The 15140-nt window shown below is 46.8% G+C and overlaps 1 protein-coding gene across 1 annotated transcript; it reads right to left on the bottom strand.

The window, feature by feature from the left end:
- Positions 1-121: 121 nt before the first annotated feature.
- On the bottom strand, positions 122-14921 carry GGA2 (golgi associated, gamma adaptin ear containing, ARF binding protein 2). The gene is made up of 17 exons (XM_009467994.2): positions 14780-14921; positions 14000-14084; positions 13010-13085; positions 12388-12486; positions 10403-10526; positions 9103-9206; positions 8560-8640; positions 7506-7643; positions 6298-6379; positions 5224-5343; positions 4782-4949; positions 4469-4524; positions 4022-4173; positions 3032-3201; positions 1882-2051; positions 1326-1436; positions 122-698 (listed from the first exon to the last, which is right to left on the bottom strand). The coding sequence occupies exons 1-17, from the start codon at positions 14877-14879 to the stop codon at positions 588-590; spliced, it is 1947 nt and encodes a 648-aa protein (XP_009466269.2). The 5' UTR covers positions 14880-14921; the 3' UTR covers positions 122-587.
- Between the last annotated feature and the right edge of the window lie 219 nt (positions 14922-15140).

The raw sequence follows: 15140 nt of genomic DNA, 5'->3' as shown, positions 1-15140 counted from the left end.
TGCTCGGTTGTTTTTTCTCACAGACTGACCCCGAGGCCCTCCCCCTGTTCGCTCTCTTTATTCCGTTTTGTACCTTTCCCTATAAACACATCCACCGGCGTCCAGATGGCCCAACTCCGACCATTCCTCATGGTCTTGCCTGCGCATCAGCACACAGGGCCCAGTGCAAACAGGGTGGGTAGGTCCCTGGAACAGATCCTGCCCTGGCTCCAAGCAGTCTGCCACAAGGGCTGATTGTTGGTATAGGTTTGGTTTTTTTTTAATTGAGAAAGAAAATAATGGGGAAGAGAGAAAATTTGCCCAGAAAGCAGCAGGAAACACTTGTATGGAAGAAACATTAAGGCTCCCAGACTGCAGTGCTCTACAGCAGTCTCCTGTAAAGCAGGGTCAGCTACAGAAAAAGGCCATGGCAGAAGCAGCCAGTTTACACTCCTCCTGCCAGACACCTGCACAGAAACCAAAAGGAAGAAGGAGATGGCAGATCCCGAGGAAAGGAGCCGTTACAGAGTCCAGGCTGGTGCTGTTGGCACGCAGTCCTTCCCCATCCACCCCTAAGGCAACATGGCAATGTCCAAGCCTGTTGAACTTCAGCTCCTGCCCCAGAGCTCTGCTTCTGGGAAGCCAGTCACCTCTCCCACCTCACTGAAGGGCTGCATGCCCTGCGTGAACGCTAGTTTGTATCTCAGTCGGATGGGATCCTATGAGAGAAAAGAACAGAGAGAGGGGCACGTCATGGTTGCAGATTCCTGTGTCCCCTTCAGCCTCACCCCTGGCAGCCTTGCTGCAGTGAATCACCCTCTGAAAGGGGACAGTAACGCTTCAGCTGTGTGGAAGCTCTGCACGGAACAAGACCTGGATCCTCATAAGATATGTGAGGAGCGACTGGGAGACCTGTGCAAGCCACTCAGGGGCATGCTTGTCAGTCCAGGTCTGGCAACCTTCTCAGTGACAGGATTCCTTACACCAATCTTCGGTCTCATAATTATTCATCAATGGAACAGAACTGCCACCCATCGCTTGTGCCTTGGGTGGCCTCGTGTTCCATCAGCTGCAAACACCTGCACAGTGTCTACACCAGGTAGACTGCAGGTAGATTGAAGCAGAACTGTGCAGGCCCCTGCAGAAACTGCCCATTTGATCATTCAGATTATAGCTCTGGAAAGCTGTTTCAGTGGGAAAAATGTCTTCCCAGCACAGCCCGGACTGCTCCGTCTCTCCCCTGCATCTCCCTGCTAATAATACTCTCCCTGTCTTTCATACCAATATCCCACCCACTACAGTGACATTCTGAGTGCTCCACCAGCAGGCTCAATCGCCACACATACCTTGTGCGGATTGGCGAGCAGCAGCACCTGGGATACCACTGTTGGGGGGAGAAGAGGGCTGAAGGCAGGCAGCTCAGAGCTGGATGCTGGCTGTAACTTTATTTTCATGGTCTGAAAGAGAAAACAAAGGGAATGCTTTTTGGTCCATGCTGAGAAAGGGCTGGGAGTATTACCAAGCCACAGAGCTGGTTAAAGATACGTCAGCCAGATTTTGTCATTTAATGAAAAGCACGCCTTTCCACAGCCTACATCTGAAGGCAGATATTCCTAAATAGACAATTCTATGCTACACATACACAGGCAGAATGAGTGCCTTACCAAGGAGGCTAAAGCAGCGTGTCTGGAGCCCTGTCTAGTTGTCTCAAGGCCAGGGATATACTCTGTGAAACAGGCACTGGGGCCACAGGCATCACCATACAACAGGTTCACCGTTCAGAGAAAGCGAGCCGTGCAATTTCCAATGAGCAAGGCAAATCCTAAGCAAGAAATGGCGAACCTTCTCCTCAGGACATTTCTGAGCAGTCCCACTGTCTGCTACCCATCATAGGCTTCTCACCTTTGGGACTGCAGCCTGGAACGCAATGTCCTTAATTGGTTGAGCTGATGTGCTCAGCATGGAAAGAACCATCACGAGCACATCTGGTCGGCCAGGAGCCGGGTCTCTGGAGAAGTGGAGCATAGCCTTGAAACCATTCCTATCATACACAGTAAGTGGACAGATACTGCCTGCCGGAGAAAAAAAGGAGAATCAGAAACAAAACATGGATTCCCTTCCCTTCTGAGGGCAGAACAGTGAAGACGGAATAAGGAACAGCAAAAAGGAAACATGCATACAACCTTTTACTTCCTCCAGCAAACTCACAGACCAAGAAGCATACAGCACCTGCCTGTAATTTACATTTCGCCTCTAAGGCGGAGAAAGGAATCTGAATGTCTAAATTAGAGATTTTGCAGCTCAAATTTCAACAGTCAGCTAGAGATGTCAGGTATGAATCCAATAGAGATATGATGGGAAAAGCAAAATTTAACTCTTCGGCACACACAAGACTTAGCCCTTTATCACCATGGCCTGATAAATCCACACCTGACTATCCCCATCCAGCCCTTCCAAAACCTGCTAAGTCCTTCACTTGAGAGACTGTAGTCAGAAGACAATCAGGTCAGAATGTCTTTGCACCTGTCCTCTTTCAAAAGTAGCAATGGCCAAGGCTCTGCAGTCCTCTTAACAGGACGTGCCTTGCTCTGAGACACTGGGGTGCCATGCGCCCAGGGTAACACTCCGTGAAGTGGTTGCAGGGCCAGGCCATACAGTGTTGAATTGAAAAGCAGAGGTGGAAAAACAGCTCTGCTTTAGGAAGCGGGACAGCTCCCACCCACAGATATCTTTGAAGCCTCTGGAGAAGAACTACTTGAAGCCCGATTAAAGGTGCTAAGGGCAAACAGTTTAGAAGCACATCACAAGGGTTAGCCAGGGCAGAAGACTCCTGACTACTGAGTAGGGAGGACAAGGACATTTCCATGGTACGATCCCTAGCAATTGCTCAAATTCTCAGATATATTAAGTCCTTCATAGAATAGTTATTACTTTTCTCCAGCCAACCCGCGCAGCATGAAGCTACTTTGGCTTGCTCCCCTGCAAAAATCACAGAAGAGCTCTACTAAGCCTCTAGTAAGCAGAGCTGGGGCACAGAAATCATTGCACTTACTCGGTGTAATTGAAATTAAAGGGACAAAAAGGTTTTCTAGAGAAGCGCCATGGGAAGCTGGATGCAAAGAGGCAGCAGGCTTCAGCTCGTAGCCTAGGCTGGAGAATGAAGTATTTGCCACTGAGCTATTTGGAAGATCTGGCAAGGGCAATTTCATTGGTGATAAATCCCTGGAAAGAAAAGCATGTAGAAAGCTTATATTAACTGGGGAGACTACATGGTATATACTATCTTCTGCTGTGTCCATTTTGTGTTCCCATTCCCTCATCACTTTTAGGTATAAAGAAAGTACAAGCTTACAGTCTCCGAGTTTTTGAAAAATGCAAAAACACTCTCTGTTTTATATGGAAGAAGCTGCTGTTTTAGCATTCATTAAGGCAGACTTTGATTTCTGTTACTAACGCAAAACTGTTTCAGGGCTTTGGAAGTCTACTCTCCCCATGCACAGGCTCTCTGGAGCTCTAGCCAGTGAGATTAAAAGAAGTCCTAGCTCAAAGACAAAGCAGGAAGCTGGGAACCTCCAGTAAAATTTCTTGGCCTTATTATGGCAGGCTGGATAAGTGTATCATAATGGTGACCTGCTCTGAAGATCTGTGGATGATTAATTTGGTTCATGAACTGTTAGGCTTCCACTGAATGCCTGGAAACTACTTTGTCACAGCCTGAAGAAAGCTGGGGAAAGTATTTTTTTGAGTCACAGGATACTATAAAAAGACCTGACTGTAAGGTTTTTGTTCCTTTAGCTCAAGATCACCTTGTTACTAAGCTACGGAATTTGTCTCCCCAAGTTTCTGACCCTTGGAAGGTCCCAGTGTGCAGTTACCCAAAGTGCAATTAACAGGTGCATAACTGCTGCCTAAGAGCCAATGCACAGATGAATAGCTTGCCATCACTAACCAGTTGGAGTTGAAAGGTTTTCCTAAACCTCACTGCTGTAAAACAGTATTCCTCGTCTCCAAAGTCAGACTTTATTATGCAAAGTTTGCTTACAAAGATAATGTCTTGGTCCTGGATGGTGGAGAGAGCTGATCAACGAGGCCCTGAAATTCATTCTTCTCTGAGCAGCTGTCTTCCCAGCTCTCCTCCAGTTCCAGCGTTTGAACAGCACTTACGATTTCACTATATCCATTGTGTACAGCAGTCTGGAAAATAAGGCACTTCTGGTTCATGCTATAGAAATCAGCATCAGCAAAAATCAGAGCTGTTCCACTGAAAAGAATCTCATTTTTTAATAACACTACTTAAAGTAGAAACAAATATGAGTGATCTGGTTGGAAACTGCAACTGTGAAATTCATTGCAGAGCAGGAAGATTCCAGTTTCTCTTCAGAATAGAATGGCATTAAAAAAGGCTGCCAGAGGAAGCTAGGAGATCAAGAATCCTGTCTGATTTTTGTCCTTCGTACCTTATGGACTAACATACCTGAGGATCACTCACCTCTGCTAAGCCAAAATCAGGTGGTGGTTTCTGTACAACAGGAGCGTTGCTGAGACCTAAGAAAGATGTCAAAATGCCACCGATCAATTACAGAAAACAAGGGTTTTCCATAGGTTCTTCCTTTGTTGTCTAACAGCAGTTTGACTACAGTCTAACACCATTAAGAAACTACATTCTTGAAAACTTATGAAACTTATGGCTGAAAGGGTCTTACTTTCTCTTAGGACCGACATTAAAGTCAAAGTTCTATCTTTATTAAACGCCACAAATCCTAGTAACAAGAGTAACACTGTACTGAATTGCACATACAAACCTAATGACTGTAACTCCTCATCGAGCAGGCAGGTAGAGGTTGTGCTGCCGTGGCGGGAGGCGGTGGTTGTGTTTGCAAATTGGTCTGTAGGAGACTGGGCTGTTGCCTCCAGTTCGGAGAAGTCAATCAGTGTATAGCTCTTCATGCGTCTTGGGGCTGGCCGGCATGCTTTGGAAATAGCACAAAGAGTTAAAGAGAAACCTCCCGAAAGGAACAGTGTATTTATGGGTACAGGCATGCCCGAAAGGACTCACAGCTGAAGAACTTCAGGAATATTTTCTATCAATCATATGTAAAAGAAAACGATGGTTACAGAATAGTTTTCCTGTGTAATAGGATTTTCTCCACATTTATTCTCCAAGAAGCGCTTCCCTTCCAAACTCCACTCATACACGACATGCAGGAGCAGAGCTGTCGTGGAATGCTGCAGGATGCTCTTTACCTGGTGCATCAGCAGAGCTGGTGGCTGAACCTCCTCCACCACCATTTTCATGGCTGGCTACAACCTGCCTGTACTGTCCGAGCGCCTGTGTGAGCTTGTCATTGGCCTGCAGTATCTCAGCTGGAAAACAAGAGAAGAAACAAAATATTAATGTTCTAACACGAGGGTCAGTTCCACGGCACTCTCCAAACTGCTCATAAGAAAGGTACAGTGCATCTAAGGACCTGCCTGGAGCAAAGTCTAGTGGGACAATCTGCCTTAAGATCCTGGCTAGCTTTTCATTCCATTTTCTGAAGTGCAGCATTTTGCACATACATCTGCTGATTTCAGGCCTCTCTCTCATTTGTCAAGATCACTTTGAAATCTGATCCTATCTCTAAAGTACTTATAGTTCCTGCCATCTCTTACGCGCTTTGTTGTTCTCTGCAAGTTTTCTGAGTGTACTTGAATCTATAATCCAGCACTCCTCAGCTGAAGAACCGTGGCATTCACAGGTATGAATGAAATGTTTGAGGCACATCTGAGCTCTTACGATTGCTGTTTAAGATGTCTATTCAGCGAGGCATCACTTTAGTCAGGTTTTCAAGGCATATGAACAAGACTGTGAAATGCAATCCTCTGGGAAGGGCTAAATTTCACAACTGTGGAATTCAAAGATTCTGCTCATATGACCCTCCTCAGTATATTACTTAAGAAATTAAAAAAGTATTCTCCCTTCTGTGTTGATAGGCAGGGAGAACATCAATCTCTGTAGAGAAAAGACCACAAAAGCCTTCAGTTTTCTGAACACCAGAACTCCAAATACTCTGAAAACCACCTCGGCTGGAAGAAACTGAATTCACTGTTTAATTTTGGGCTCCAAGTGAAAATTAATAGCTTTCTTGGAGAGGAGTGGGAGGAGACTTGTGCCACTTCCCATGGGCATGGTTTGAAGGTGCAAGTGGAAAGCTTTGCCAGCAGGGTAGCATATGCCCCAGCATTCCCCCTCTCAGATGAGGGGCATACCCCACTTGTCAAAGGAAAGGTAGACAAACTTAACCATAAAGGAAACCCAAGGACAGTGCTGGCTCTTACCTAAAGCCTCATCGTCATCAACTGTCTCACTGGCAAGGCGAAAGAGCAGCGGCCTGAGCTTCTCACAGCGTTGAAACAGAGTCTATGGAAGGAAATGTTTCATGTCATTGCTCAGGAGATCCCAGACACTCTCACACTTCTCTGCCCTGTGACCAGCTGTAATTGATGATATGTCTAGAACGGGAAGATGCACTTTCTGCCCAGGTCCAGACAAGTGTATCAATGCTGCATGTTGCAGCACTCTTAAAAATCCACAGTGGTCTGGAAGTACAGCCACTGGAACAAGGAGGCTTTGCTGTTATCTTCTCAGCAATCACATCTTCTATATGCAGACAGGTGTAAGATAGATCAGTGTAAAATTACTCAATTTAAAAGTATCCAGGAGTGAATAGATTGATCACAGTACTCGGAGGGAAGTATTACAACTGTCAGTTCCAACTACCATCAGACAATGCAAAGCCGCTTATGGCTCTCATCTCAGTGTTTTAGGAAGCGAGGAGGCACGGAGGCAGCCACTTTTTCAGTCTGAAAGTAGGGTCTCTTCCATCTACAGCAGCAGCCCTCCCCAAAGGGACCTAACTCCAAACTCTGCCGTTACATATAGCCACAGAAGAAGTTCTTACCTACAAAAATTCAGTTGTCTATAGTTTTTTTAATTTGAGAGTCTGGTAGGCATCCTAGTGGAGTTTCAGGTGTTTGGAGGCCATAAAGCTATTCTGACAGCCCTATTAGCCACATCAAATATTTCCTCAGTTCACTGATACTTATGAGCAGCAGCGGACTAGTGAACTCTGGGCAGAAAAAGGGGAATCACAGAAACCATAGGACAAACTGAAGAACCCACAGCCTTGAGCTTCTCTGGCCAGATCTTATCACACCCACCTAATCACGCCTGGGCTCAAGGGGATTCCCGTGTGTTATACCACTACTGGAGAAAGAACCATTTCCCCATTAGATACCACAAGAACAGCAGCTAACCTGGACAGAAGCTCAAACTGGCACAGCAGGAGACAGTTCCATTCCAACTTCCATTACACTGACGGGAGGGACTGTTATTCATCAGACATGTTGGAAACTATTTGCTGTGGTAATGCCGTTTCCCTGGCAGAAGCTGAGTGCACCATGCTGCCCTTTGAATCCTGTTGCCCTGGGCCCTCACAGCCCTAGCCAGTCAAAAGAACCTCTTATGCAGGAAAAAGAGCATTTACCTGTAGGGTCTCTTGGTCAGATTTGGATAATTCTTGCCTCTCGTAGTTTTCCAGTAATTCATCCATACGTTTAACATTCTCAGAAACCTCACTGATGGTATTCACTCTTCTGGACACCTTAGCTGACTTTTCTTGCTCCTTTGGTGAAAAATGAAATAAAAGTAGATGGTGATTTGGCTAATACAGCCAGTGCACATGCTTGGCTGGGTCATTCTGGATCACACTTGTTGGGGAGTTGCTTCCTACTAATGTCTTATTGCAGGTAGAGGAGACACAAAGCAGCGCGGGTAAGGACTCACCCTCAACAGCTCCAGTATCGGTGCTGCACCACACCTCCCTGTCAAGGGTGAAGATGGAAACCTCCTGCCCTTCTCAGGGCACCCTGGCCAGGGTGCCAGTGCATAAGAATTCATTTTACCACAGGCATGAGTAAGACTTCAAAATTAGAGTTGGGAGTTGGTGGCTTCTGCTGTGCAGAAGGACACTCTCAAAACAACTGCAGGGATTTCATTACACCAGACCAAATCTCCTATTTATGCAGAGAATTGGGGTGCCCTTTCAGACGGAAAATGAAAACAGACACACCAGACGTGCACACACACATTGCTTGTAGAAAAGAGGCAGTTCTGTAGAGATGTGGCTTTTTTCCACCTGGAAACTGAGTTTATTTTTGGAAACTTTCTATCACTGATGCAGTACTACTGCCAGGATCCCACTAAAGTGGAAGTGTCCCACCACAGAGGCTCATAGATATAAATATTCCCTCTTCCTGGCAATGGCATATTTTAGGGAAACAAAATAATCCCACACTGTAACTTTGGAATAACAAATACTGAAAATCGTCCCTCCTCTGGGGCAGCTTAAACAGTTCACCTGAGACTGATGTTGCAGCAAGGTTCCCATTACCACCTCTTGGTGTTCCCTTTAATACCAATAAGGTGGCAGGCACTATGGAGGTCAGGTATAGAGCGCCCACTGTCAAAAACTGAATTGCCAAGTCCCCTGCCACCCTCCCCAGCTGCAAACACAGCTTCTGACCCAAGGAGCTCCCTACCTCTTTAATCATGCTCTTTATTAGACGGTTGGCAGCCTGCAGGTCGTCAGAGTGGTTGCTCTTTAAAAGCCTTGCTAAGAGCTGTTGAGGAGAGAGCATTGGACAGCAGTGAGCAGCAGTCTCTAGGCACTATACTACAGACATACATCACATAAAAGCAGATATTAAGAGACACCCACTGTCGTAATAGTTTCTATAATCCTGGAAATATGTGGGCTTATGTCCCATAATCTAACTCTTTGGCTGTTTGGGAATAATAACTCTCTGGCTCTGCAGAACTTCTCTAAGACCTGGACAAACCCTCCCTCGGGAAAGTTTAATAGAAACTGATGTTTTTCTGTAAAAAGGTTTCACTTTTTGAGAAGCAAAAATTTCTGAGAAAGCATCAAAGAATTCTTTAGCTGTTGTACAGCAAGAAGTATTACCATTATTCTGAAGATAGTCTGTCTGAAACAGCAAAAGCCCCCAAAATATGACTGAGTCTGTTTTCTCATCAGTACAAATCAGAGTGTGGGGGGTAGGCACGAAAACTCTACGGTTTACCTTGGATTTCTCTTCATCTGTATCAAAAATAGAATTCTGAGGTCTCGGGGAAGGGGGAGGTAAAATTTTGTCTTCTGGCAATTTGGGGTCTTCTTTTACAATCCCTGGAATGGATAACAATATTTGTTCACTGATGCCTGAGTTGTTAAAACACCAATGCTCAACAGTGCATTGGATTTTGCACCTATTTCCTTCACCCCTCCCCAGAACTTTACAGAATGAGATGGAGAAGCAAGGAGTTGCCTTAGCACACACCCAGACAAAAGACTTCCCTTTCTCCCTTGAATTAAGCACAGGCCAAATGAGATTTTCAGAATAGAAAATAAAATTCAGATGTGCTGAGTGAATTGCTAAAATTCTCCCATAGCACGAGCACTGGGAGCACACCAGTATTGACCTCCGAGCATGCAGGACTGCCGCAATCAGCATGGCCATAAAATGCAGGGCACCACACACACACAGCCAAGTACCAAAGGAGCCCTTAACATCAGCAGTGATTCTGTGGACATCTCTCCTGCCTCTCCGGCCAGCACTTGCAGCAGCAGCAGCCGCCGACCAGGCAGGCGTTGGATGGGCAGCGGTCCCTGAGAGCTCCCGGCAGGAGGGCGCCCAGCACCCCTGCACCCCTGCTCAGCACCCCAGTCTGCAGCAGCAGCTGCACAAAGGAAAGGCAGTGATGGCGAGGAAGGTTTCCACAGCAGGACTTGGGGGAAGGCTTGCAAAGCCACTTGATGCTCAGAGATGCACAAAGCAAACCTGGTGGGAAGTATGTAAAAATAAATTCCCTAATTCCCCTGAACTTCCACAGAAAGTCTTATGGCATTTTCTTAGTTAAGCTATGAAACTTACTACCTGGGATATCAAGATGGGATTGGACAAATTTCTGGATGACAATACTATTAAAGACTATTAAATATGATGGAATGGATGAAAAATCCAGCTCGGGATCTCTCTGAACCCAGAGATAATAATAATCCTGGGAGAGTATTCCAGGGCAAAGATCACTCTGAGTTTGTCCTGTTCCTCTTCCCTGTGCAACAGTGGTGAGCACTGTGTGAGCAGAGGCCCCAAGGCTAGCCTGATCTTTGACTCAATAAGGCTGTTCTTTGGTAAATCTCTTTAAACAGTTACATGCATCCTTAAGTACCCAAACAGCCTCGTAAGTGTGGCCTTTGTCTTTTTTTCCTGACGCACATTTTATGAAAAAAGCTGAGTCACAAATTAAAGAGGACAGATATCTGTGGTCTGAAACCATGTGACTTGGAAGGCTAAAAAGGAAACTGAAATAACAGAACTAAACCTTGTTTCTTCAGCATCTGATAAGCATCCCGGATTTTAACTTCCTGAGGAAACCAGACTGTCCAACTGAATATTACTTCTGTGACTCTTGACTTGACTTTTTCTGAAGACCAGGTTCCATAGTACTGAAAACAAAACAAAACAAAAAAGTAAAGAAAGACAAAAAAGATTAAACCCAAAGAATTAGTGCCAGATACGGTATATGGGTCTAGCCCCAAGTCGTTTGTGTGCAGAGACCAAGTAGCAAATGGATTCCTAACACTTTATTCACAGTGTCGTCAACCGTGTATCTTGTGGTATAGGAAATAGTGTGTATAGCTGTGGTTGTAAATACAAGGAATGCTATTAAGCGTATGATAATTACATAAATATTATATGACAATCAAAATGAAACAATTTCAAAACTTCTCTGATCAGTTATTGAATCAGAAACCAAAAGCAGGTTGTTTTATTCTAGTGAAAACAGTTCTGTGCTTGACTTTAAATGCTTCCCTTAACTGCCCGCAGTGCAAATAGCACCGCTGGCCTCGGCCAGACCCAGACAAATGGAAACTGAACAAAACGAGAAGCGAAAGTTTTTGTCTCTTTTCAGTATCTGGACATTTTCTCCGATTTCTCTCATTATTGCCTACAAGCACTCACTTTACTGTATTATAAAAATATCAGGAAGAATGATAAAAGCCACACATGAACCTCCAAAACACTAGGCACTGTAAACTCATAAAATGATACCTGTTTTGTCAAGACAGCAAACAAAACTCTCTGTAGTGACATATTGTTTAAACTTCGTTGTTTCACTGAAATACTTTTACCAAACCTGGGACCGAGAGAAGTTGTTTTGCTGTTTGGTTAAACATTTCTCTGAAATCAGCTTTTTGCACCTCTGCCATCGAGATGATGTAATGGAAAATGAAGCCTGTACAAGTGGTAAATGTGTGCAGGACCCACTAAAAAGGGGAATCGATTACTGAGTTGCTGAGAAGGGTATTTTAGAAACTCCCAGCCCTGCTATTTGATGCAGAGAGGAGCAAGGCATGAAGATCATGCAGCCTCTGATAAAACAGGTCTCTATTTTTCATCATGAGAGGCACTGCCAGGGCACCCAGTGCATCCACTCTGAACTCACAACTCACTTAGCTTCTCAAACTAAACTTCTCACTTCTGACGGCTGCTTCTCTTCTCAGGAGGCAGCGATTGCACTCAGAAGCAAAGTGCTCCACAGCAGGGAGCAGAAATGAATATATTGAATATATTGAATGAATATACTGCGAGCCAGGGAAGTGAAGCAGCAGGAAGGGACTTTGCAGCTTCCACGTTAGCTGCAGCTGATCCCTTCCAGCCTCCCCCTGACCCGGAGCTGTCACTGCCCAGGGGCTGGGAGCCCTCTGCCCGGCTTTCGGGACACCCTCAGCAGGACCCCAAAGGGGCTGCATGAATGCACAATTGTCAGGCGATGGTGGAGAGAGTGCTGAACCAGTGCTGCTGAAGTCCAGTCCTCCCTGCTGCTACCTAAGCTGATCCTGCCCCGTGAACAGGACCCAAACCCAGGCTAACCTTTGCCAGGAGAAAGCAAGAAGGAGAGCAGCCAGAGCACAAGAGTTTGAGGACAAAGCGTAAGAAAACATGGGAGAGGCTCTGGGCAGCTCCTGGCATCTCTGTCCTCTGTCACTTCCCCAACCAAAGTTCTGTAAATCACTGAGAGGCAAAAGGGCCACAGGCTGAGGGGTCACAGGAACAATTTCAAGCTCCTCCAGAGTCTCTGACTGTCCCAGCAGAGTTGGGAGAAACCACAAGGAAAAAGCTTTTCACAGGAAGAGCCCCTGGCTTACATCTTTTACAGGGGGATTCACATCCAGTCCTTGTGCTCAGAGGCACAGAATGAATTATGCTCTACTTCTATGTGAGATTAATTCTAAGTATTCATATCCAGCATGAAATAAACAGTATGTCCTACCTATTATGTTCAGCATAACCATGACCACCTACCTTTGTGGAAAGCACTTTTATCAGCTCATTCAGAAACCTGAATTTTGCTATTTCATTGTGAAATCTTTCACCGCAGTTATTCACACAGGTTTCTAGCACCTGCAGAAAACAAAACAGTACCAAACAGAAACTCTATACACAGGTCTTGGGGAATTTTAAAAAATAACTTTGCCATTATAATACTAAATCTAAGAACTTTTCTGGCACCGCATTCACAAATACAAGATACTGAGGAAGTTGCGCAGCAAGAACACGTGTTTTTCCTTCATCCAGCCTTCTTAAGCAGCATGTTTAAGACTGTCTGCTCTGTTCTACCCATCACTAATAACTTTTGGGCCACTGACCCTGTGGTGGGACCACAGGCCAAACAGCAAGAGCTGCAGACCACTGAAACACCTCAGCAGAACAACATGGGAAGGAACAACAGCAGTTACTCCCTCCGTTATACCCTGGTTTCTGTGTTCCTTGTGCAATGGAAAGTTAAAAGGGAGAGACATCTAAGAGAAAAAGAAAGGGAGCAACATCTAAGAGAAAAAGAAGAGGCAGCTACACTGTCTCTACCCCCCAAACTCTATTTCCAAGTTACTGCTGCCTCTCTTTGCACGCAGATGAAAGCACTTACTGTGAGAGCATGAAGAGCTTCCATCTCCTGAGGTGACTGTATTTTATGTGCCAGCAGCCTCGGTGCAAGCAATGGGCTGGGGAGTAGCAGAAGCAAGTCAGACAACACACAAGAAAAACAAATGCTGCTAATTTTACCCTGCAGAGAAGAGCAACTGCCAGATTCACAACTTGCTACATCAGGCACCTTTCCTGCGGCAGAGCGCTGGCCTGAGGCACGCACGCACGCACGCGGGGCGAGAGATGAATTGCAGCACTTGTGCGACCCCACTGCTGTCCTCCAGCCGTGCCCAGAGGCTGTCCCCTCGGAGGGAGCCAGCTGGGAGAGACTGGGGCTCTCCCTCGGCAAGCACAGGGAGACAGAGCTGGCTCTCTGCAGTCGCAGGAGCTTCGATTCACAGCCTGACCCAGCCTGCTGGCTGCTCCTGTGCACACACGCTGCTGGGGGAGATGGGTGCCAGACTACAGGCTCTGAACGCATGGGCATCTGCTCTAAAGAAAGAGATGATCACTAAGCTTTGACAGGTTATTTGATTAATTAGTTCCTGCTCCTTCCCACAGAGCCAAGCTGTCAGCTGGAAGGCTGGGAAGTCCCAGCAGAGATCTCCCACCTCTCTGAAAGGAAAAGCCAAGGCTGAGCTCACTCGGGGCTTCCCTGCAGAACCCCACAGCAGGTATCCTTGGCCAGTCTCCCAAGAGGCTGGTGAGGGCACAGTGGCAGGACCTGCTGCCTCGTGGGTTGCAGTAATGAATATCAGAACCCATTCCTAGACATAAACCTCCACTGCATTGGCATACACCTCTTTGCAGCTTATTTACTCGTTCTTGTGCAGGACTCTCGGGAGCAGCAGAGCCCAGTGAGCGCTCCCAGCTGTCTGTCCAGGCTCCCCACACCACAGCTTACAGGTCCCATTCCCCTCCGCAGCCATGAGAAGCTCAGAGCCAGACGCACAGCCCAGAGCAAACACAAAGAGCCGTCTGTCTGCCTTACCCTTCTATGTCGGTGTTCACCTGGTCACAGAACCGCTGGATGCATTCCCAGTTTTCCTCGGGGATACTTGGGTCAGTGGCTTTATCTTACACAGGGGGAAAAAAAAAATAAAGAAAAAACAGCCTCAGCGGGAGAGGCGTGCAAGTGAGCAGCACAAGGCAGGAAGCGTCTCAGACCTCGCGCTGCTACCAGCTGCTTTAGGGCTTTTTGTAAAAGAGGCAGAAATGGAAGACGCAGAACGAGCAGGAAACAGCTGTTAGTAAAATCTGCCTAAAAATACAGTCCTGAGTACACACTCCTAAAAAGTCAAAGTCAGGCATAAACTGAGGTGTTGAAAGCACCAACAGCACAACGTTGCATTTAGCACAGAGCACAAGAAACTGCTAAAAAGCATTTACAGGCAGCTCTCCCAGGACCAGACTGCAAACCTTGCTGTGCTGGAACACAGGCAGGGTTTACCCTTTTGCAACAGGGCTGCACGAGTGCCCATCCCAAAGCTCTGCCTGCATGGCTGAATTGAGGAAAACCATCTGTTTCAGCTTTATCCACTCCCCAGTCCAACGCTCAAACAGCTTTGGCAGGACTGGGGCTGAGGATGGACAGGAGAGATGGGGAGCAGGAGAGACGCAACAGGTTAAGACAGGACCCATAAGCATCACCCTGAAGGGGTTCCATGGAGGAGATGGACCCTTCTCCACAGAGATGAAGCTGCTCTGGTGCCCACCCGGTCGGGGCCAGGGGCCGGGGCTGGCCCGGCCCCTGGCCCCCAGCCCCACTCACTGAGCCACCGCTCCAGCTCCCGAACGCCGGCCATGGACTCTTGCTCCGCTCCGCCCTGCTGTGAGCAGGAAGCGGATCCACCCGCTGTCACTCCTTGCATGTTCCCACCGCTCCGCTCGCCCCTGTGGGAAGCCCACGCGAGTTTTCGTGGTATGGAAGTGTACACTGTGGGCGTGGGCTGGCTCGGTAAAACATTCCCTCCCACCCCTCCAGCTGCTCCTCCCCTTGCTGGTGTGCAGAGCAAGCACACATTGGCGAGAACAGAATCAAAAGTCACCACATTAATTTAATAATTAAAAGGTCATCATCCAAAAGAGGAAAAAACATCCCAGTCTCCTGGTCAGGGGAATTTTTAGCAGAA

Source organism: Nipponia nippon, unplaced genomic scaffold, assembly GCF_047370975.1.
Source record: "Nipponia nippon isolate SJK-2023a ecotype South Korea unplaced genomic scaffold, ASM4737097v1 scaffold_5, whole genome shotgun sequence".
Taxonomy (NCBI): Eukaryota; Metazoa; Chordata; class Aves; order Pelecaniformes; family Threskiornithidae; genus Nipponia; species Nipponia nippon.
Note: the sequence above shows the minus strand (reverse complement) of the source record. Positions and strands in the feature narration are given on the sequence as shown.

Bases quoted from the DNA above. Each gene is read 5' to 3' on its own strand.
- GGA2 (XM_009467994.2), bottom strand. From the start codon at position 14,879: ATGCAAGGAGTGACAGCGGGTGGATCCGCTTCCTGCTCACAGCAGGGC. The intron at 14,085-14,779 runs GTGAGTGGGGCT...CCCCTGTGTAAG, and splicing joins GGAGCTGGAGCGGTGGCTCA to ATAAAGCCACTGACCCAAGT. The intron at 1,437-1,881 runs GTGAGAAGCCTA...TTTCTCTTTCAG, and splicing joins TCCAGGCTGCAGTCCCAAAG to ACCATGAAAATAAAGTTACA.